This window comes from Syngnathus scovelli, chromosome 18, assembly GCF_024217435.2.
Source record: "Syngnathus scovelli strain Florida chromosome 18, RoL_Ssco_1.2, whole genome shotgun sequence".
NCBI classification, from domain to species: Eukaryota; Metazoa; Chordata; class Actinopteri; order Syngnathiformes; family Syngnathidae; genus Syngnathus; species Syngnathus scovelli.
In genome coordinates, this window is record NC_090864.1 from 5,316,513 (window position 1) to 5,340,665 (window position 24,153).

At 46.3% G+C, this 24,153-nt stretch overlaps 1 protein-coding gene and 1 long non-coding RNA gene across 3 annotated transcripts; both read left to right on the plus strand.

The window, feature by feature from the left end:
- The first annotated feature begins 333 nt into the window (after positions 1 to 333).
- cip2a (cellular inhibitor of PP2A) lies at positions 334 to 11,571 on the plus strand. Its single transcript, XM_049749079.2, has 21 exons — positions 334 to 1,164; positions 1,489 to 1,636; positions 1,718 to 1,830; positions 2,674 to 2,768; positions 3,187 to 3,283; positions 3,378 to 3,500; positions 3,692 to 3,837; positions 3,904 to 3,979; positions 4,058 to 4,294; positions 5,182 to 5,347; positions 5,516 to 5,663; positions 5,737 to 5,836; positions 5,919 to 6,037; positions 9,583 to 9,760; positions 9,846 to 9,920; positions 10,091 to 10,201; positions 10,292 to 10,488; positions 10,624 to 10,737; positions 10,923 to 11,005; positions 11,083 to 11,222; positions 11,285 to 11,571. The coding sequence occupies exons 1-21, from the start codon at positions 1,063 to 1,065 to the stop codon at positions 11,426 to 11,428; spliced, it is 2,712 nt and encodes a 903-aa protein (XP_049605036.1). The 5' UTR covers positions 334 to 1,062; the 3' UTR covers positions 11,429 to 11,571.
- A 3,065-nt stretch (positions 11,572 to 14,636) lies between these two features.
- Positions 14,637 to 20,252, plus strand: LOC137839664 (uncharacterized). Of its 2 annotated transcripts, XR_011085711.1 has the most exons (4): positions 14,637 to 14,889; positions 14,992 to 15,069; positions 15,144 to 15,415; positions 15,503 to 20,252. It is a non-coding gene; the product is annotated as an uncharacterized lncRNA (long non-coding RNA). The 2 variants fall into 2 exon arrangements; XR_011085710.1 differs by having other exon boundaries at positions 14,640 to 15,069.
- The last annotated feature ends 3,901 nt before the right edge of the window (positions 20,253 to 24,153 follow it).

Below are 24,153 nucleotides of genomic sequence, written 5' to 3' on the forward strand. Positions count from 1 at the left end.
GTGCGCCAGTGTGTGGATTAGGACATAGCAATTTATGTGTTAAGTGTTGATCGCAATTTGGAGTCAGATCGATAACTAAAATCTGTAACCTAACAGATGTGAGTCTGGATTTTTCTGGAGAACAAAACGTTAAAACCCCCTAAGTGTCTGTTTCCAGAGTCAGCGATTTCTATGCGTTCTAATCGTATTTCCGTATCAAAGCATCTTTGGTGGTGTACCCATAAGTGTAGGTATAATGCGCTTGCGTTTGTTTTTGTTTTTTTTGCTATATGATTGGCTGGACAGACAATGCGATGACGTTTGGGATTGTGGTTGGGTCTGTTTAGCGGAAATGGCCATGTTGTACAAGTGCGGACCAGTTTTGCTAAGAAAACGCACGCAACTATAATGCAGTCGTTGATTGTTTCGATTTATTGGTGATTTTGACATTTGATATTATAGAATTGTTTTTAGACGTTTTCTTCGCAACGGTTGTGACGCCATCAAACACCGGTCCGTAAAAAGTGTCTGACAGTAATCCGGTCCGTGGCGCTAAAAATGTTGGGGATCACTGGTGTGAAATCTTCATTTTCTATTCAAATTGTGTCCGCAAAATATCTCGTGTATTTCCTCGCATAGCTTTTGTAGCGAAACTTATTGAAGAAGCCAAATTTCCCATGGGCCCTGGAGGCGGCGGCGGCAGCAGCAGCAAGTTTCTGCGTCGCAGCCCCGCGCATGCGTGCAATCTTAAACTTCATTTGTCCAACACCATTTTGAAGCACCGAGCGGGAGGACGTGCTGTTTTGCTGTTGGAAGTTGACGGTTTGGGACTTCAAACGAGCACAAATGAACAGCAATAAATATTTGTCGTTTATATTTCGTGACGACGATGGAAATCATTCAATGTAGAGATTAAATTAAACGCATCATGTGCCGCTAGTGTAACCGCTTGCTGGTTTACGCCGTCGAGTTTCGTATTTGAATCTCTCTCGCTTTCTCCCTCTCTCATTCACTCACACACAGCGTTACAGTAAATTAAAGGTCAAATTATTATCTTCGATAGTTTGGTTTATACTTTCCTAAATGGACGCTACGACTTGTTTGAAGTCTCTGCTGCTCGCCACGCAGCAGTATGAAGAAGGGAGGAATCCTCAAAGTGCAGCTCAGCTTCTTAAGCAAGTGGAGGTGACTCACTTTTAAACCGCTTGTGCCATTTTCTAGGTTATGATTTCTATATTTCATGGAACACTTACCATTATGACTGGAACGAAGAAGTATTTTGTTCAAAATGGTAGCCTTGTTTTTTAACATTCCATTCTACGACAGTGCAGTGCCAATTTGAATACAGTTAATTTTCAACCTTATCTATTTCTCTACAAGTTGTAATTTTCTTTTGACTCGCGTGAACGTCATATGCATGTCACCTAGCCATAATGTTGTACGCAAAAATTTACATTTGATGAAAAGAGAGCAGAGATCTTTTTATTTCACTGTTTTTAATGTTTGCAGGAGATTTCCTCCCTCAAATGTGAGCAGCTGCTGTCTTCAGGTCAGCTGCTACCCACCGAGTGTGTTCGCAGGCTGGTGGAGCTCACTGGTAACGCAAACACAAGTCCCACTGTTGCCGGAGCCAACTTGTCCCTGCTGACGCAGCTTGGTACGGTCCACTTTTTCTTTAATCTAGTTTAGATAAAATTCTGGTGGAATAAATCCATTCCAATACGCCAACTCATTGCAGCTTGTGACGATGGCAGCAGGAAGATCTTACACTGTAACTTCAACCTCACCAGCATCCTGGCTCTGCTTGTTCATCGCCACAGCGCCACCCCCGGAGACCCTCTCGTACTGCAGGTTGGTCATTTCAGTCGATTATATTCCAATTTTACCACGGGGTATACGTACGTTGCAGACCCACCCACAATGGGTAAAAATCTGTGATACAGTCGGCCTTGTCATATCGTGGTTCATGTTTCTTGGGTTCACTGTATATTTTTAATGATTAATTTATTTTTCATCAGTTATCAGAATTGTTTTTCAGGCCAAATACTAGAATTGGTCCTAAAAAAGTTATTGTCATTTGGGCTCTGCTTTGTAGTTCCATTCACTAACTTTCATGTCACTCATTGGGCCAGTATCCACCTTTTAAAGCCGCACAAATTTAAAGTCACAGGTACTAACTAACTAATTGGATGATGGAAACACACAAATTTAAAGCCACAGATACTAATTGGACGATGGAGACATGCACCAGCGTATTTTGACTTGGTCCTATACATGATCTAAATCAGGGGTGTCAAACTCTTTTTTTTTTTTCACTTCACAGCTGCTTCGGGGGGCCATTATGACTGTCAACCCAAATAAATGTATGAGCACTTCATATCATATATAGTCAAAGCTACTAAACAAACTGACAAATAACTCATTTTCAAATCAGATGAGTAAAAAGTGGTCAAATATTTAAAAAAAAGATATTATTAAAAGTGAAGACAATTTGCAATTCTAGTGATGACACACGAATTTGATGCACAATTTGTCTTCGCGGGCCACATAAAATGATGTGGCGGGCCGTATCTGGGTCCCCCGGGCCTTGAGTTTGACGCCTGTGATCTAAATAATCAAATAAATAAACGGCTGCTGTGTCGCAGATTTCCAACTGTTGCTGGCATACTGTAATACTGCTATGTCTGTGCAAAGAGTTTACAGTTGCTCCAGAAGATAACCTACAGCACTCGCATCTTCCCGTCCTCGAACCACGTCAACGAGCTCATCGTCTTCCTCGTGTCCAACATGTAAGACGGACATACAAGTGTACAGATGCAGCTCACAAAATGTAAATACACTATGAAAGCTAATTTCATTTCAGTTGTTCAATTCAAAAGGTTTTAAAAAAACATAAAACAAAGTGTAATACTTTCCGAAGACCAATTTCTGTATTGAAATTCTGTAGTAAAAGTAATACAGAGGGTCCTCGGTTTATGACGTTGATCTGTTCCTACGCGGCGACGTAAACCGAATTTCGGTGTAAGTCGGAGCAGCAATAAAATGGCTTTAAACTACAAGAAAAAGAAAAAAAACAACTTTGTTCGTCTCTGGTCTATCTGTATATTAAGTTTAAATTTTTCTTATTGAGGTGTACCATACTCCGTGTGTGCGTAGCGCATGTTTCACTGCCAAGCCCTCACACACAATTGAATTCTTTTCTGGCAGCCAGTCCCCGAGCGATGACATCATCATGCCCTGCCTCGGCCTGTTGGCCAACCTTTGTCGAGATAACCCCGCCATGCAGACTCACATCAAGTCTCTGGTCGGTAGTGATGGTGCTTTGCCTTTTCTAGCTGTAGCGACCTCATCATGGAAAAAAGTGAAATGGAACGGAACTTTTCTTCATCCAAACACAGGACAACGTGAAGCCGTTTTATCGGACGCTGATCACCTTTCTGGCCCACAACAGTCTGACCGTGGTGGTTTTCACGTTGTCCATCCTGGCCAGCCTGACTCTTAACGAAAAAGTCGGAGAGAAGGTGGGTGGGTGCGGGAACGGTTGCCATGGTGGTAGACTTTTCAGGTCGTAGACCTTTGGTAATTCTTGGTGTGTTTGTGCCTCTCATTTTCTGTGCACGTTGTTTGTGTCCAAACTTTCTATATGTGTTTGTGTTTTCATCAATGTGTTTTGTTTGTGTGTTTGCGGCACGTGTGTGTGTTTCCACCACAGCTCTTCGATGCCAAAAACATCCACCAGACCTTCCAGCTGGTCTTTAACATCATTGTCAACGGTGACGGCACACTGACCCGAAAATACTCTGTTGATCTTCTGGTTGATCTGCTGCAGAACCCCAAAATTGCAGATTATCTCACTCGGTACAAGACACACACATACACACAAAAGCACAAACCCCACTAAAGCGGTTTTGTCGTGGTCCGCAGGTACCAGCACTTGCCAGCGTGTGTGTCTCAAGTTTTAGGACTGTTGCATTTAAAAGATGCCGACTCAGCAGCCAAAGTGAGCTATGTGTATGCGCCTTCATGCGTGACAGTTCCTCGACAGTTCCTCTGGAGCTTGACTGTTGTGCGTCCGCAGGTCCTGGAGCTACTCCTCGCCATGTGCAGCGTGTCGGGTCTGCGCCCACTGCTATACCAGGTGCTGTTCAAAGCGGTGGGACCCAAACTCAGGGCAACAAGTCGCAGGCAGGCGGCGGTGACTGCGGAACACAAGGCTGAACCTGGGCTGGCGCTAGTGCAGTGGATCAGCTCGCCCGTGGGTGGCGCCGAGACCTGCTCACTGAAGGCGCTGCAGCTGCTCACGGAGCTGATGGAGGTTTGAATTCCCATATTGGCCCTAATATAAGACGATGTTTTTTGCATTGAAATAAGACTGAAAAAGTGGAAGTTGTCTTACATTCGGGGTCTAGACATTATATCAATTCACAACGCTGGATGGCGCCAGATATCTTTAAAGCGAATGCTGAACTTAACTCCCCAGGCCAAAGCGAACCCCTGTCATGAAGAAGAAAAATAAAAATAGCGGTAGCACAAAGAAGAAAAATAAAAAATAGCGGTAAGAAAGAAAAGAGAAGAAAATAAGAGCAGAGATAACAGAAAATGTGAGGACAATGACGCTGAGCACAGCGAGGCAGAGGATGTTTGTGAGGAGTAATGTTCTGACATGACAGATCTCAGCTCCTCTCAAGTTTAAACCCGTTTGCATTATTTTATTGCCATGTTTTTCCTTATTCAGATTTGTTTCAAGACTACAGTTAGTTAGACTTCACTTTGATGGTTAATGCAGTTATTGCAATTTAGTTGTTTTATCACAGTAGACTGGTTTATTTACGTTTCAAAAACCAGAAGCCATTAATTTACTAATGTGATTGCGCTTTAGTTTACATACTTACATGGTCATATATTAAGGTGTGATAGACAGTTTTTGCACGATTTGAATGAGGGAAAATAACATGCTTTTCTCTCGAATATATTGTTATAATCATTTGTTTCAGATGTACTGTAATTATTTTCTGTATAAAAATTAAATTTGGTGTTCAAAAAGTCTTTTTTCAAACTTTAGTCCTAAAAAGGGGGGGTCGTCTTATAATCAGGGTCGTCTTATATTCGGGCCGATATGGTATGCCATCAAGTGTCATTTTACATATGTTTGAGAAAATAAAATTGTGAGATTTCATTATGCATGTAACTGTCTTTGCCCAGGAGGCATTGGGCGCTGCCAGCATGCCAGACGGCACTGAGAGTTTTGTGGGGATGCTACTTCCTGTCCTGCTGGACTTTGTCAAGGCCCTGGACCCGCCCACCAAAAGAGATGCCCACCTGAGACAACACTGCAAACGTGTCACTCATGTCAACAGCCTGCTGCTTGATATCCACGCCATTCACTCATATTGTCTGGTAGTGTTAAACCCAGCAGGGATGTCCAAAGGCACAGCATTGTTGAGTTTAGTTTCGGTTAGGCCCTAACACTGACCCTTGGGGAAGTCATCTTTGTCCATGTATTATTTGCTTTGTCCAAAAGCCTTAACCGGTCCACTCATGTGCGGTAAGGACACCACACGGGCACTGGTGTCAAACCAGGTGAGCGCACACCAGTGCCTCTTGCAGGTAGAGACGCTGCTCGCCTGTTGTCATGGCAACAGCCCCATGGCATGCCTGCCCCTGGGCGCTGACAACAATCTCAGGTCAGCCAACCATGTCCAGGTGTCTTCACTGTAAGATATACTATGATGATGATGAGTGTCTGTGTGTGTCTAGTCAGGTGTGTGCTGAGGCTCTGCTCAGCACCTTGGTGCTGATGAGCAAATTGCGGCAGCAGGTCAAGGACATGGAGACCGGCTTCTACCGTACGCTGCAGGTGACTTCCTTTCTTTTTCCTCTCTCTCTCTCTCTCTCTGCTTCTGCAACATCATCACCTTCAACCCCCATCCCATGTTCAGGACCAGAGGATAGCTACGCCCCTTGCTTTGGCCCTGACCTCGCATCACAGAGCGCACGTACATACCGGCCTCGCTCTGCTCTTGGAGGCCACGCCGCTCCCGGACTTCCCGTTGCTGGTGTGAGTCTCCAGCTGTTCAAGAGGACTTCAGTTATCTAGTGATGAAAACCTGCATTGACCAGCAAGCATCCATCCATCCATCCATCCATCCATCCATCCATCCATCCATCCATCCATCCATCCATCCATCCATCCATCCATCCATCCATCCATCCATCCATCCATCCATCCATCCATCTTCTTCCGCTTATCCGGGGTCGGGTCGCGGGGGCAGCAGCTTCAGGAGGGACTCCCAGACTTCCCTCTTCCCAGCCACTTCATCCAGCCCCAAGGCGTTCCCAGGCCAGCTGAGCGACATAGTCTCTCCAGCGCGTCCTGTGTCGTCCCCGGGGTCTCCTACTGGTGGGACATGCCTGGAACACCTCCCCAGGGGGCATCCGGATGAGATGCCCGAGCCACCTCATCTGGCTCCTCTCAACGTGGAGGAGTAGCGACTCTACTCCGAGTCTCTCCCGGATGACCGAGCTTCTCACCCTATCTCCAAGGGAGAGCCCGGACATCCTGCGGAGAAAACTCATTTCGCCCGCTTGTATCCGGGATCTCGTTCTTTCGGTCACGACCCATAGCTCGTGACAATAGGTGAGGGTAGGAGCGTAAATCGACCGGTAAATTGAGAGCTTTGCCTTTTGGCTCAGCTCTCTCTTTACCACAACGGACTGGTACAGAGTCCGCATTACTGCCGACGCTGCACCGATCCGCCTGTCGATCTCACACTCCATCCTCCCCTCACTCGTAAACAAGACTCCAAGATACTTAAACTCCTCCACTTGGGGCAGGATCTCATCCCCGATCCGGAGAGGGCATTCCACCCTTTTCCGATCGAGGACCATGGACTCGGATTTGGAGATGCTGACTCTCATCCCGACCGCTTGACACTCAGCTGTGAACCGCTCCAGTGAGAGCTGGAGATCACAGCCTGAAGAAGCCAACAGCACCGCGTCGTCTGCAAAAAGCAGAGACGCGATGCTGAGGTCCCCAAACCGGACCCCCTCAACGCCTCGGCTGCGCCTAGAAATTCTGTCCATAAAAGTTATGAACAGAATCGGTGACAAAGGGCAGCCTTGGCGGAGTCCAACCCTCACTGGGAACGAATCCGACTGACTGCCGGAAATGCGGACCAAACTCTGGCATCGGTGATACAGGGACCGAACCGCCCTTATCAGTCGGCTCGGCACCCCGTACTCCCGACGCACCCTCCACAGAACCTCCCGAGGGACACGATCGAACGCCTTCTCCAAGTCCGCGAAACACATGTGGACTGGTTGGGCGAACTCCCATGCACCTTCGAGGATCCTGCTGAGGGTGTAGAGCTGGTCCACTGTTCCATGGCCAGGACGAAAGCCACACTGCTCCTCCTGAATCCGAGGTTCGACCTCCCGACAGACCCTCCTCTCCAGCACCCCTGAATAGAGCTTACCAGGGAGGCTGAGGAGTGTGATTCCCCTGTAATTGGAACACATCCTTCGGTCCCCCTTCTTAAAGGGGGAAACACCACCCCAGTCTGCCAATCCAGAGGTACTGTCCCCGATGTCCACGCAATGTTGTAGAGGCGTGTAAGCCATGACAGCCCCACAACATCCAGAGCCCTTAAGAACTCCAAGCGGATCTCATCCACCCCCAGGGCCTTGCCACCGAGGAGTTTTTTAACTACCTCAGTGACTTCAACCCCAGAGATTGGAGAGCCCGCCTCAGAGTCCCCAGGCCCTGCTTCCACAATGGAAGGCGTGTAGGTGGAATTCAGGAGGCCTTCGAAGTATTCTCCCCACCGACTCACGACGTCCTGGGACGAGGTCAGCAGCACGCCATCCCCACTGTAAACAGTGTTGATGTTGCACTGCTTCCCCCTCCTGAGACGCCGGATGGTGGACCAGAATTTCCTTGAAGCTGTCCGGAAGTCATTCTCCATGGCCTCGCCAAACTCTTCCCACGCCCGGGTTTTTGCCTCAGCCACCGCCGAAGCCGCGTTCCGCTTAGCCATCCGGTACCTGTCAGCTGCCTCCAGGGTCCCGCAGGCCAGAACGGCCCGATAGGACTCCGTCTTCAACTTGACGGCATCCCTTACCGCCGGTGTCCACCAGCGGGTTCGGGGATTGCCGCCACGACAGGCACCAACGACCTTACGGCCACAGCTCCGGTCGGCCGCCTCAACAATGGAGGCGCGCGCGGAACATGGTCCACTCAGACTCAATTTCCCCCACGTGGGAAAAGCTCTGCCGGAGGTGGGAGTTGAAGCTCTTCCTGACAGGGGATTCCGCCAGACGTTCCCAGTAGACCCTCACAGAGCGTTTGGGTCTGCTAGGTCGGACCGGCATCTTCCCCCACCATCGGAGCCAACCCACCACCAGGTGGTGATCAGTTGACAGCTCCGCCCCTCTCTTCACCCGAGTGTCCAAAACATGCGGCCGCAAATCTGATGACACGACTACAAAATCGATCATCGAACTGCGGCCTAGGGTGTCCCGGTGCCAAGTGCACACATGGACACCCTTATGTTTGAACATGGTGTTCATCATTGAAAATCTGTGTCGAGCACAGAAGTCCAATAATAGAACACCGCTCGGGTTCAGATCGGGGTGGGCCGTTCCTCCCAATCACGCCCTTCCAGGTCTCACTGTCATTGCCCACGTGAGCATTGAAGTCACCCAGCACTTCCTCCAGGGACTCCAAGAAGGGTGGGTACTCTGAGCTGCCGTTTGGTGCATAGACACAAACAACAGTCAGGACCCGTCCCCCCACCCGAAGGCGGAGGGAGGCTACCCTCTCGTTCACCGGGGTGAACCCCAATGTGCAGGCGCCCAGCCGGGGGGCAATAAGTATACCCACACCTGCTCAACGCCTCTCACTGTGGGCAACTCCAGAGTGGAAGAGAGTCCAGCCCCTCTCGAGAGAGCTTGTACCGGAACCTAAACTGAGGCTAGTCTGACTATATCTAGTCGGAACATTTCTGCCTCGCACACCAGCTCGGGCTCCTTTCCAGCCAGAGAGGTGACATTCCATGTCCCATGAGCCAGCTTCTGCAGCCGGAGATCAGACCGCCAAGGTCCCTGCCTTTGGCCGCCGCCCAGCTCACACTGCACCTGACCCCTTTTGCCCCTCCCACAGGTGGTGAGCCCATGGGAAGGGGGACCCACGTTTCCTTTTCGGGCTGTGCCCGGCTGGGCCCCATGGGCGAAGGCCCGGCCACCAGACGCTCGCCTTCGAGCCCCGCCTCCAGGCCTGGCTCCAGAGGGGGGCCCCGGTGACCCGCGTCCGGGCGAGGGAAAACGAAGTCCATTTATTTTAGTCATCATAAGGGGCTTCTGAGAGCCGTGCTTTGTCTGGCCCCTCACCTAGGACCCGTTTGCCATGGGTGACCCTACCAGGAGCATGAAGCCCCCGACAACATGGCTCCTAGGATCATAGGGCCATGCAAACCCCTCCACCACGATAAGGTGACGACTCACAGAGGGGCAGCAAAGCTTAATCCAACAATTTTACTTTGACCACAAGTTTCCTTAGAACTTTTTACGATAGTGGAAAAAATTCGACATGACTTTTGTCTTCAGCCTCGGGGACAGCATGGCCGCCAATAATGCTTACCGGCAAAGGGAGGCCGAACTGACCGTCAAGCGTATTCCTGTTCAGGACGTCCCGCCTCCTCGGACAAACAGCAGCAGTCTGGACATGTCCGGGGCATCCAACAACATCCACAGCTTGGTGGAGAAGCTCCGTGGCGGTTTGGAGGTCTTTAATGCATTTCCTGTAGGCTTCCTGTTGGTTTTTGATAGCATGGCGGTGAAGCTGAATAGTGCCCCCTTCTGGTTTGTAGCTGCAGGAGCCGACGAAAGACGCCCATGTGTCTGACATCATCGACATCTATGAGCGGAAGCTCGCCGCCCTCGCTGTAAGTAATGAAAGACTCCCGACGTTGGTGTGAATTTTGTTACCATGACAACTAGGATGGGACTGTGTGTTTAGTCTCGAGTCCAAAAGAAGCACATGCAGGATTGCAATGATTGACTTGGATGCTTGATTTGGCATTTGATGTTCATTAAGTCCTAATCTGGCCTTCAGTCTGAGGAGAGTCGCCTTAAGGACCTGCTGGAAGCAAAAGCCGTGGCGCTGTCTCAGTCCGACCGCCTCATTAATCAGTACCACTTCCAGCTGGCTCAGGCCGAGGCCGAGGTGAGCACTTTTGTCTTGTGGCGCCTCCACCTGGAGAAAGAAGCCATTGTAAATGGCGATGAAGTCTAATTTAGCATCTGTGATGTAAAGGCTCGGAAGTTGGCCAGCCTGCTGAAGGAAGCGGAGCGGCGGCGTGAGGCCCTTCAGAGCGAACTGGCCGTGCAGCTGGAGGAGGCACGACGCTCCAAGGCCGACACGGAGGAGCTGCTGCAGCACAACGTCAGACTGCAGCTGGACTCGGAGGAGCACCAGGCCCTCAAAGCCTCCTACAACTCCTTGCTCCAAAGGTCATTCCCATATAATGGACTATATAAAAGTTCTTCGAATGTCGGACTGAATACGTAATTCACTTATTTTGAATAACCTTTACCTTCGTCACTGCCTTGGTAGAGGTAACGACTGAATGATGCGCTTGTTGTCAGGTTCAATGAGAGTGGGTATCAGTTGAAGGAGCTTCAGGCGGCTCACGCCAACCTCAACAAACGCAACGACATGCTCCAGAAGAGCCACCAAGCTCTGCAGCTGCAGCATGACAAGTAGGAGACCTGTCCAAATTTTCGCATGGCAATATGACACATTTTCAACAGTCTCTTGTGTTAGCATTTTGGTTCATACTGTTTGCTAGCAATTTAGTTGACTTTATAGAAGGGATTCCGATGCTGGCATTTGTGTCTGAGTGGTAGCATGCCTAATACTCTCTGGGCTCGCACATTCTCGTCAGGGTTGTGTTGCTGTTGAAGGAGAAGGAGGAGGAGATCAAGTCGCTGCATTCAGACATGCAGTTGAAGGACAAAGATATAGCAGGTCAGAGATGCGGTTACGCTAGCACATTTGCCGTAGCATCAGAATTCCGCCTCCTTGAAGTCGTGTTTTGGCGGCAGAGTTGCAAGAAGAGTTGCGGACGGCGGCAGACAAAGAACGAGGGAAAGAGCAAGAGAGGCTGGAGCTGGAGGACACACTCGACACTTTGAAGAAAGAGCTGACCAAGACGGAGCAGGCCAGGAGGGACGCGTGCATCAAGGTAAGTGTGACGTCTGCCTTCCCGCCAAGCTTCCCGGTCCCATGCTGGTGCCCCGTGCGCAGGCGTCGTCTCTGGAGCTACAGAAGAGTCAGCTGGAGGTCAAGCTCAAACAGTGCGAAGACGAGCTCAACAAGCATTCGGCCATGATTGCCATGATCCACAGCCTGAGCAGCGGCAAGAAGAACGACGTCAACCTCTCACTGTGACACTCGCCAACAACCCTGAACAAAAACCTAAATTCAGCAATGATAACCACAACCAAAAGTGCAACAAAAGCTGAATAAAATATGTTTCTTGTTTTTTAATAACTTTGTTTTAATTATATAGCAAATAAATATGTCCATCATGACTGCTGTATTTGTTGTGGGAAATCATTCCAGGTATGTATGAGTTTATCAATACTTGCTTATTGAGTTGCCAAAAGGAATGCATCATTCTTATCATGAGTATTTGAGTTAAGCTAAGCTCAGAATTTTACCGGTCAGCTTTTGAGTTGGCATTTTGGGCAAATGTCCAACCCTGAGGGTGTTGTTCCTGTCTGCTGCCTTCCAGATTTTTCTATGGTCTTCTCGTGTTGTAACATCGCCTGGGCTTTGGTGGACTACCGCCGGTGTCTACGTCGGTCACTCCCCAACATCCAGGAGATGCCCTCTGGCTCGCCCACCGCCATTTACCTCCTCTATAAACTCTTCACCCTCAGCAGCCACATCCTCAGCTTCAGCCTCCTCCTGCTCCTCAGCCACTACTGTGTAATTGCCTTGGTGGCCATTTTGTGGCTGCTGGGGACAATGTGGTCACACGTGCTGCGCACCAACTTTTGCTCCACCAAAAGGCATGAGATGGTCTACCGCGCAGTGGTTGGGTTCATCCTCACATTCACCTTTTTTAACGTCAAAGGACAGCACACCAGGATCGTCATGACTATTTATTATTCCCTCTATTTGCTCATTAACGTGTGTTGGATTCTGTCCACAATTTAAGGAGCGCGTTATCTGTGCCTCACGGCAAAAGCCTTTGCCAATCACCTGTTATCCAATTTACTCACTGCGTGCTCGTTTGATTTCTTCAGATTTAGGAAAATGCAAAGACACTGAAGCAGAAATTAGACTTAGACAGATTGGTTGAGTTCAATCACAATTCTTGTTCAAAAAGCTCTGTTTTCAGGAAAGTACAATACAGCGCTGGGCCCTTCAAGAGCGGAAAGTCTCCATTCAGAAAAGGCAAAGTCCAAGGTTGTTAGATCAGTTTTATATTCAGTAGCACATTGTGGGCTGGGATTGATGGGCGATGAGTCTTCGGGGTGGGGCAAGTTCGAAGGAGAGTCTGCTTCCATGGGAGTGGTGCTGGTTATGGGCGATTCGGTGTGTTGGTGGGGGGCTGTTGGTGTGTGTGTGTGTGTGTGGAGGGGGCTGTTGTCTTCCATCCCGTCTCTCGGCCTTGGCGATCATCTTTGGCCGAGTTCTCGGGTGGCTCCTTCTGGCACCCACTGGTTTTATCTCCACGTGACCTTCCTGTGAACATTCTTCTCCAATCTTGGACATACACTGTCGTACCGCATTCAACCGTATCTTTTCTTTGTTAGGCAAACTATTTCCCTCTGTGCAGAGCGTTCAGTAGTAATCAAAAACTGGCATCTAACATTAGTCAAAACATAAGATACAATCAAGTACTGAACGGTCAAGACGACTCTGGCCGTGTCCATGATTCAGAGAAAAAACATCAGGCATGCATTCCACAGTTCCTTAAGGGTCATTAAGCTATTTAGGCAATATATCAAAAGTCATTTGTTATTTCAAAGTCCTCAAAAATATATATATCAGATCATAAAGTTATAAAAACCTTTCTCATCACCACTTATCAAAAATGTCTAGTTATGTCTTCTTTATTGATTTGGTGTGTAGGTATGTTCAAATGTTTCTTTTATTTATTTAATATGTGAATATACTTGTCTGCTTATGTACTTTATTCAATGAGGTTTGAGCATATCTGTTTTTGTAGCGAGGCAGGACTTTTTGTATTTTGACCTCATTCCTTCACGTGACATCACCATTACTTTTGGCGTTCCTAAAGCCAGAGGTGCGGACAGCAATGTCCTTCTTGGTAATCAGCGGGGTTATTTTTGCCTGCTCCGTCCTGGGGCTGGTCTTTCTGGCGTTATTCTACCTCCATCTGCACCCGAAAGCGAAGCGGCGGGAAGCTGACGAAGTGGACGGAATCGCAAAACAAACTGAGGCAACAGGCAGAATGAACAACTTTTTGCGGCCCTGATGGTGGGCACAATAAAAATCACCAAAACTTCAATTAAGCTACCTGGACCCTTCTTAGTTGTTGAAGGGATCATATACATACATATGTAAATATACATGTACATAAGCATATTTTCTACTCTAATATATGAATATATATTACGTCTTTCTTGCATTATAGCTTCACATTTGTATTTCTCTGCTGATACAGCGAATGATCATAAAGTGGAGTCAAGTGCACCCTTACTGTGGACCATTGCTTCTCAAATAGTGGGGCGCCCCCGGCGCCCCCCCCCCCCCCCCCCCCTGCAGTTGGTAGAAGTGGCGGTATTAGTAGAAGAGTGTGCGCAAAGTGTAGTCGCTTTACAGTGTAGAGTGCACGGAACATACACACAGCACAGAGCAGGCGATAAAAAGTGCAGTGGGACACCATGGAAAAATATATAACAGGGTTGAAAAGAACGGCGGAGAGAGACGGAGATAAGAGAATTGAGAGTCACACGAAAGCTAAGACAAGGAAATATGACGAAGCGTACGTAGCGCTCCACTTCAGTGTGGCTACGATGGGAGACGAGGAAAGACAGGAGAGAATAAGTCAATGCGGCAAGCTTTGATGTCTATTCATATGCAAATGAGTTAGGAAGTCATAAAATTTTATGACCTATTGATGTTAAGATTTATGGCTTTTTTTTTATTGGGGGGTCATAAATCACCCTTGGGGGCATCAAGATGGCGCCAGTCATGACGGCGCCATCTTTGACTGTCGCCATTTTGGTTTGCTGGCGCCATTTTTAAGATGTGGATATGTATGGGCATGTATTTTTATGAATCAAGACAGGTGCAGCACCTGAGCTAGCTTTGCTAACAGCCCTCTGAGCTACCTTTGCTTCCGGCCCGTACGTGTGAGCTTGAAGAGAGCCTTTCTGTTAAGAAGAGGAAGAGGAGGAGGGGTTTAGAGAGGCGTCATTAGAGGTGGCAAAGTCATTAGAGGTGGCAAAGTTGGCTTCAAGAGAGTTGCATATAATTTGAGAAACAATAGCTCAGCCAAAGTTATCTGAAAGCGGGAGACGCATGTAATTTGGTAAACATTGCTTTAGAGGATCAAGGGGGTTTTGGAGGATCAAGGGGGGTTTTGTTGAGAAAATCACACGGCTACAAGTCACAAGGTGTTGGTGCATAATTTGACAAACAATACTGGGTCCGACGATATGAGAAAGACCTCTTTGATGCGTCATCAACAAGCGGCCAAAGTTATCCGATTTCGTGCGACACGTGAGCTCATAGGCGTGGTCTTATCCCCGCCGAATTTAAAGTTTGGTGTGGACGAGCATCATTTTGGAGAAGACAAGACAAGACAACCCATCGCTCGGACCAACGGGGGTCGAAGCGCGTCAAAAAGCTGTTTTCGAGAATGGTTAAAGGTAAGTCATTTTACTACATTTCTCACAATAATAATAACAAATAATAATAATGATAAATAATAATAATAGGTTATTTTATAAAACAAGATGTATTGTTTACAGACAACATCGTTTTTGCCGATGTCCACGCATCTTTTGACGACGATTTTAGCGACGTTTACCTAACACAATCAGACTACGGTGAGTCAATCGCGCATCTAAGATAGTTCATATAGAGGGTATTAGTTGCTGATTTTATTTTTTGTATGCGTCAGATCTCCTGGCCGCTGCCACTAGAAAAAACAATCGGCCGACACAAGCTGCCTCCGACCGCCATATTGGAGCAGTCGAAACGTCCGACCGCCATATTGGAGCAGTCGAAACGTCAGCGCCAGCGCGACCGGCGGCATCAGAGTCACGTGCTACTGTTGAAGCCAATCCAATCTCAACCCGCACCGTTCAGCCGGAATCAGCGACGGACTCAGAACTAGTTGAAGCTCTGTCTACTTACGAGGGCTTGAAGCATCATCAAGAGTCGACAAACAAAGTTAGAAGCATTTCCTTCTATGTTATCATTCGACTTGCTATTTTTGATAATATAAAGGGTTAACCGTTTTTTTTTGTTTTTTTATAGCCACTTCCAGGTGAGCGTCGTGACACGAGAGACAGGAAGAGGCGGGGGAGGAGGAGAGGGCACCCCTTCTACAACACGCACCACTCAACCAGCAGGGGGTCTCTAAAGTGTCGTGGTAACTGTGTCTACAAAAGACGGTTACAAGAGTGTTTTAAGATTATACGTGCTCTTACAGATTTAGCCGAATCAAAATAGGTTTGTGTTGTTTCTGTTGTGTTTTGTAAAAGAAAATATAATGGATCATCCAAACCTTACGTCAACGGAGTCAGATTTCTTAGCAAACATTTCTGAAATAGATTTACCGTCATTTAGCGGGCCAAGCCAAAGAAGTGACACACCAGAGCTAGATTTATCAAACGTTAACAATACGTCTACGAGTCAAATAACAGATTTGCTCAACAATGTGACCGCGGCTTTGTCAGAGGGGGAGAGACCAGACAGTCCTGCTATTCTCACTCATTTACAGGCTGTCATAGATGAATTGAACAATCAGAGTATGAATGAAGGTCGACAGAGTCCGACACAAATCCCGTCACAATTGCTAAACATGATAGCGGAATTAAACAACCAAGCTAATGGCAACAACGGGCGTATCAGTCCTGACATTCCTGTGCAGTTGCTAAACATGATCCAAAATCTAAATACACAGCCTCTGGTTGACCCGTTGACCGCTAACACTGTCGATTCATCATCGTTTGCTGTTGACGATGTTCAGCCGATATTTCAGCCTAACAACTGCTCTGTTATAATTGATCACGAAATAGACGTTATTGACAACAACACACCAGCATTTCAACACACGCCCCAGCAATCTAACAACGGTTCTGTATTAGCTGACCAACACGGCGGTTCTATTGTAATCAATAGGCCACATTTCAATAATGTAGAGGTAAGGCGACGGTTAAATATACCATCGCAACAGAACATTAATGATTTTGCAACCTTCTACCTCCAGATTGAAGATAAAATAGATGATGTCGTGCAAGAGGTAGCTAGCAGGGCACAAACAGGTGATGTAATTCAGATAGAGCTTGCGGCTGGTAACGATAGAGCTCACATCTACCAGCAAACTAGTGATATAAACTCTATCAGAGATAATGTATCAAACTTGCTTGAACGTTTAGCCCAATCAAACACAGAGCTTCTGGCTGATGAGGGCTTAGAGCTCATTGTACAAATAGTCACACCATTGCGTGGTGGCGGTGGAATGCGTCGAAGGCTGTTGAACACTACCAACAGAGAGATTTTGAGGTTGAAAAAACGACACCTATACATACCTCGTAATACAGACAATAAATTGTGTTTCGCTCTCTCACTAACCTATCTGCTAAATGACACACTCACGACAAAACAGGCCACAAGACAAGCGCGGCTCTTACATGAGAGTGTAGGATTGGATTGTCAAACACCTGTGAGTCTGGGCGATGTCCATAAATTTGAGAAAGTCCTCAAACGGAAAATAACTGTAATGTATCGAAAAGAGGACTGCCGCCCCATGACCTTTTTCGACACGCGTTACCCCAAAACAGATAACGATACCTTATTTGTCTTAAATCTTGAGGGCCATTTTTACGGCGTGAAAGCGATTGAGGCCTTTGTCGGCCACGCATTTTTTTGCAGGCATTGTTACAAAGGGCATGAGAATTGGCAACAGCACCATTGTGAAGGACACTGTGGCGTTTGTCTTGATCCATGCTGTAAACAGCGAGGGTTTAAACCCGTCATCTGCCCCGACTGTAACAAATCTTGTCGTAATGAGGAATGCTTTATCAAACATAAAGAGTCTCGATCAATGAATCGTGTGAGCAACTGCACTTCATACAAAAAATGCTTAGAGTGTGGTCTTCACTATTATGTGAAAGCTGATGGTACCGGTGCTAAACATCGCTGCCCCGTTAAAAAATGCACAGTGTGTGATGAGATCATAAATCAAGATGACGCCTTGTTGAACCCTCACATGTGCTACATTCAGCCCATCAAACCTCAGCCACCGTGCAAAAATGTAGTCTACTACGATTTCGAAACTTATGTAGATTCAGACGGTTTACACAAACCTTTTCTCATCTGTTGCGAATCAAATAATGGACTGGCGAAGCATTGGTATGGCACAGATTGTGTTGATGAATTTCTCAGATTTTTCCGAAGGCCACGGTTTAAACAAACTACGTTTGTTGCACATAATGCGAGAGGTTTTGATTCATACATACTGATAAGGAGAATGCTTGAATTAGGTCTCAAACTCGACATTCTGATGCAAGGGAGTAAAGTTCTATCATTTGTCGATTTAGACACAAAATCTCGATTCATAGACTCTCTCTCATTCTTGACGATGCCTCTAAGCGCAATGCCTAAGGCCCTGGGGTTTGAAGACAAATCAAAGGGTTACTTCCCACACAAATTCAGCTCTTTAGAGCATCTAAACTACGTAGGGTCTCACCCTGACCCCACGTACTACGGCACCGAGCGAATGTCACCCTCCCAACGATCAAAGTTTGACGAGTGGTATGCCAAAGAAGCTAGCAATGTGTTTGATTTTGCTAAACAGGCAATAGCCTACTGCGAGAATGATGTTGATCTGTTAATGCAAGGGTGTGAAAAATTCAGGAGTGAGTTTTTTGAGGCCACCGGAACAGATCCATTCAATGCGGTAACAATTGCGTCGGCGTGCATGAAAGTTTTTCGAGCTAATTTTCTGACTCCTCAAACACTAGCCATTACACCATCAGACAACTATATGCGTCAGTACAAAGCTTTCTCGCACGATTCTATTCAGTACATGCAATGGATCATGCACAGCCAAAATATCCAAATTAGACATGCGTTGAACGGTGGTGAAGTTAGGATAGACAACTACTTTGTAGATGGTTATTGTGAAATCGGGGGCGTAAAAATAGTGTTTGAGTATTTTGGTTGTTATCACCACGGCTGCGCAGAATGCTTCGACCTCTCTAAAATATGCCCGACAACCAAACGCCCTTTTCAGGAGAGGTTTGATAAAACACAAAAGAAAATTCAGGATCTACAGCTTAGACAGGATGTGTACCTTGTAATTATGTGGGAGCATGAATGGTTGCAAATGAAAAAGATGGACATAGAGGTGAAGGAATTCCTTAAAAAAAACAAATTTCCTACACCGCTCAAACCGAGGCAGGCTCTTTTTGGGGGCCGAACAAACGCATTCGTTTTAAAATACACGGCAGAGCCAGACGAGCGTGTGTTGTATGTTGATGTGACATCATTATATCCTTTCATCAACAGTACAGCCACATACCCAATCGATCATCCAACGATTATCCACGGTGATTTTAAAGACCCTAGGTCGTATTTTGGTTTCATCAGCGCCACAGTCAACCCACCCCGTGGTTTATATTTTCCCGTTCTACCATTCAAAACAGCTAAAGGTAAACTCGTCTTCACACTGTGCCGCACATGTGCCGAGTGTAACAACCAGCAGACGGCTTGTACACATAGTGATGAGCAAAGATCGTTAACAGGTGTTTGGACAACCCCTGAATTTGTTAAGGCACTCGATCTCGGGTACACGGTTGCGGAAATTACAGAAGTGTGGCATTACACAAGAACGAGCGACACAATTTTCCGTGATTACATGCGAACATTTCTAAAAGGTAAACAAGAATCTTCAGGTTACCCGCCTCACGTGGTCAACCAAGCTGACAGAGAAAGATACATAGAAGGGTATGCCATTCATCAGGGTATCCAACTCGATCCTTCCAAAATTGCTGTAAACCCTGGCAAAAGGCAAGTGTCAAAACTCTGTCTTAACAATCTGTGGGGAAAACTCGCGCAACGTGACAACATGACAAACACAAAAATTGTGACAAAATCAGAGGATTTTTTTGAACTTTTGTTTTCAGGTCTGTACAATGTGAAATTCTTCCATTTTATCAATGAGAAGCTCTCAATTGTGCAGTATTGTATCAACATAAACAACGAGATCCCCGCCTCAAAAACATCAAACGTGGCTGCAGCGTGTTTCACAACAGCCTATGCACGCCTAAAAATGTACAGCTATTTAGAAATTTTACAGAGGCGTGTCCTTTACACAGATACAGACAGCCTCGTGTACACTGTGAAGCCAGGTGAAAGTGTTCTCCCGCTAGGTGATTATCTGGGTGATTTGACAGATGAGCTTTCGAACGACAGCATTTTAGAATTTGTCTCAGCCGGCCCCAAAACATACGCTTATAAAACACGAGGGTCATCTCAGACGGTCATGAAGGTAAAGGGTATCACACAAAATCACGAAAGCGGTCAGAGCATCAATCTCGACAGCATGCTCAGTTTGGTTCAAGGCTACCTCGATACAGCAGGTGCGACCTCAGATGTGCTTTACGCGCCCCAGCATAATATCGTTCGCGATAAGAGAGGGTTTCATCTCAGAAACGTGTCATTTTCCAAGCGGCTTCGTGTGGTGTACGATAAAAGAAGGCTGCTAGAGCGAGGCACCACTGAACCGTTTGGCTACTGATATTTCTATCTATCCATACGTGTGTCTGTGTGTGGAAATGGCTTTTAATCAGATTGAATTCGACCCCAGATTAGAACTCCCTTTTTCATCTCTAGTAGCAGGGCCTTCGGGTTGTGGCAAGACTTTCTTTGTAAAAAATGTATTGCAAAATCCTGAACATGTTCTGAGAAAAAAACCTGATAATATTGTCTGGGTTTATACTTCATACCAGCCAATGTACGATGAGCTCAAAAACCTGAATAAAGACATTGTTTTTATCAAGGGGCTGCCTGAATCTTTTGACGACGAGAAGCTGTTCCCGCCACAGCAGCACCATCTGTTGATTCTGGATGACGTCATCTTCCAAGCTTCGGATAACCCTGAAGTGGTTCGAATATTCACCCAATATAGACATCATAAAAATTTAAGCGTTATAATGCTAACGCAGAATGTATTCCATCAGGGGAAATTTAGCCGGACTATTAGTTTGAACAGTAATTATTTGATTTTGTTCAAAAACCCCCGCGATAAACTGCAGGTGAGTGTCCTGGCGAATCAAATTTCTCCCAGCAACCGGAAGTTTTTCCTGGAATGCTTTGAAGATGCTACAAGAGAGCCGCATGGGTATTTACTGGTAGATTTGACACCTTCATGCCCAGAACAATATAGACTACGTACAGGTGTACTACATAACCAGTGGCCTGTCGTTTATATACCCAAACAATAAAGCGATGACGAAGCTTTTAAAAACAAACGCACCGTTACTCAAATCTCTGTTTACATCCAAGCCGGCCAAACGTAAGCATTTGCTACTCAGAGGCCCCAGTAGTTTGGTGAAAGCATTATGTGAGATTGCTCTAAATCTTCTTAAAGGACATGTACCCTTAAAATCAAAACTTTACAAGAGACTTAAAAAGCAAAAGAAAAATATCCGCTTTTTGGCTGATAAGAAAAATACTTTGAAGAAGAAAAGAGCTGTGTTAGTTCAGAAAGGTGGTTTTATTTTACCGTTACTGGCCGCTTTCGCACCTGTTCTCGGGAGTGTCATTAGTGGCTTTATGAACAAAGCATAAAATGAGTTTGAAAACGGCTCAGAAAATGTTCCTGATTTCGCCTTATCAGCTCGAGAGGCTGAATCGACCAGCGCCGACCATCCGTGATACAGCAGAGCATTCTTTGGATGAAGAGATGAAACAGGTTTTGGATAATAAAAATTTAAATCAATATGAAAAGATCAAAATTTATCAGACCTTAATGCAGCGTTACTTGGGGTTGGTCAAACAAAAAGACTCCGAGCAAATTCCTATTACGATTCGCCACGAAGACAATGAGAGGGGTGAAATAAAGGCCGCTGATGAGAGCGCAACTGATGATATTCTGGACGCCATAGGTCCACGTTTCCGACGCAATGCCAGCTATGTGCTGAAAAGACTATCGGCAGAAGATGTAAGCTGGACGCCGTTAAGTGAATTTGTTTTTAGAGGAAAAACTATCAAAGGCTCCCATATGAGCGATCTGTTGAGACATTTGTGTACGAGTGGGAAAAAAATCAACGAGAAGCCGGTAGGATGGAGTGAATTTCTCCGAACGCTAGCACGGTTAAACTTGCCGGAAACAAGCATCTCCAACCCCTTGGCTCGCGCAGATTTTAAACGTTTAAAATACGCTACAGGTGAAGATGGGGATGTTTCTTATGTAGAAGATGTAAACATGATGAATAAAAAAAAAAGAAAGAGGACATCACCGGTAGTAAAATGGGTTAGTTATTAGATGACACTATTGTTGTTAGTGGAAAAAACAACGCATGACTCTGTAACTCTCTTTAACAATGTTTATTGAATAAAAGAGATTTTATAAAACATTAACATGGTTTCAGACAATGACATTTTTTAAATTTATGCAACGAACATGATGTTTGCCCGCCGCACATCCGGTCTGGTCTTCGACATTTTTTGACAAACTCTCTAACCATCGCGTCGTTATGGAGAGGGTCGGAATTGTAATGAGTCAGCACTTCACGATAAGTGTGCCCCCATCCGCGTTGGGTTAAATAATACACACAGTGTTGACCGCAGGTGTCTGTGAGCTCGTGCTGCAACTGCCCGTTCTGATAGTCGATCCGTTTAGAATGCTTCTTCAAAAATCTGTATATACTGGCCGGGTAGTACGACCCATTCGGTGGTAGCCCAAAAGGATCAAAGAATGTGGCCGAGCCGTCCGATTCTAAAGTCAAAGCGAGCCAGTGCTCTCCGGGTAAATGTCTTGGATGCGTATTGACTATGTAATGTTTCGGAGGCGTGTCTCTGACGTCACCTAGCTCATCCGATGCGAAAACGCCTCCAAATAAGGTTCTCTGCATCCGGGTCATAATCATGTCCAATTCACGGCCGTTCATAGCGTTAATAATAGTCCATCAATACTTCCCTCTTAGCATTAATCTCTATAAGCGAATCATAAACCGCGTATACAATGAGGGTTGCTGTATGCGGTAATGGGGTTCTGAAGCGCAAATCGAGTCTCAGCACCCCGTTATTGATCGGCGTTAACGCGCCTGAGTCATCCACCTGACTTAAATTGAAAACAAAAAGTGAATAGCCCTGAGTAAAATCCTGTTGGTTTATACAGAGAGGTAAATCTTTTAGAAAACGCCCCGTTGCTGTGTATAAATTATGAAATTCACGTGTACATAGTCCAGCTTCGAAATTGGGCTGAAAAGGTTTGGCAGGTATTTGTCGACCTTCGTGGCTGAGAGCTAAATACTCTATGTTATAATGCAAAAAATTAAACGGGTTTAAATCTCTCCGTCCCATAAAACTGTTGTGGTTTACGAGAGCTAATACAATTTGCTTGGGGATGTGTCCGAGGAAGAGATTATCCTGCTGACAGATTCTCGAGTTTTGCGGGATACTGAAGGTTTTCATGTTTACGCGACTGACGGGATAGAGAGCATTACCTTTTTGTAATGCGGCGGCGTGACCTATAGCTACAGCCGGTGAGATTGATACTTTTTTCACAAACAGGGATGCTCCTAGTATTTTGAGACACGAATCACTGTCTGGAGCGCTCATGAGACAGAAATCATCAGAAGCTCTAGTTAACTTTAGACGCAGATCCACATTATTCAGTAGATGGCGTTCGGAAAAGAAAATATCTCCATGAAGCGGTCCCATAAGATGAAATTCACGTGAGCCTGCAATCTGTTGTGCGCGCCGCACAAAACCAGCGTTAGCCACGCCCTCTTCGAAAGAAATGGAGTCCATGCGCCCCCTAGAGTCTTTTGCGAACATTCCTGCTGTGAATTGCGACTCCAAAGAATCGTTTGAAAAGTTTAACAGCAGCTCGATGATGGATCTGTAGGCGTGCGTGGCGCTAGATTGTGAGATTAACCGTCCACCCAACGAAATATCTAATTGACTAAAAATTGTGTTTATAGGAAAATTCACGATGCCGACTTGTTCTTGCGGTGGAATATTTGTCCCATCCCTACGCGTCACCTTTGCACGGAGATGTAGTAAAGTGTCGGATAAATCTAAATATTTTGAGCCGTCCCCGGGTATATAAAATTCTATTGGGCCTTGGTCCACGATTGCTGTTAACGGTTGGAATTCGACATATGAGCTATCTTCTATGGAGAGTTGCGTCAGGGGCGCACTAAACAGATCCAAACTTGATAGCGCCGCCTCTTGACTTTTAAAATGTAGAAGGGCCATTTTTTAAGAGAAAATATCTGTCTTGCTTCTTCTCCGCTTTTTTCTGACAACTGGTCTGAGACGGGTGGAGGAGCGTCTTTTCCTTTTAACGCTTCTTTTTCTCCGCCCCCCAGGATGGATCGTCCCACGTGACAATACAGCAAGCCCGGAACCTTCTTGCTCGGGGCCCTGTTTCTGGTGGATTCTTTGAATGACGCGCCCCGCTACATCCGTTGCTATGTTTTTAGCGGCTGCTTGAAGATGCGGCTTCGCCAAGTTAAACCCGTTTTTAAACATAGGCATCACAAAACGAAATAATTTTGCAAAAATAGACCCAATCCCTCGTCCGTACTGCACAGGGCTGCCCGAAAAACCGGCTTGAAAAGAGCCCCCCACTTGTGTTTCATAATAATCAACAAAACGATACAAGTCGGGATGCATTGACGATGACGTCATTTTTTTAATTTATTATTATTTAGATCTAAAATGCAGAG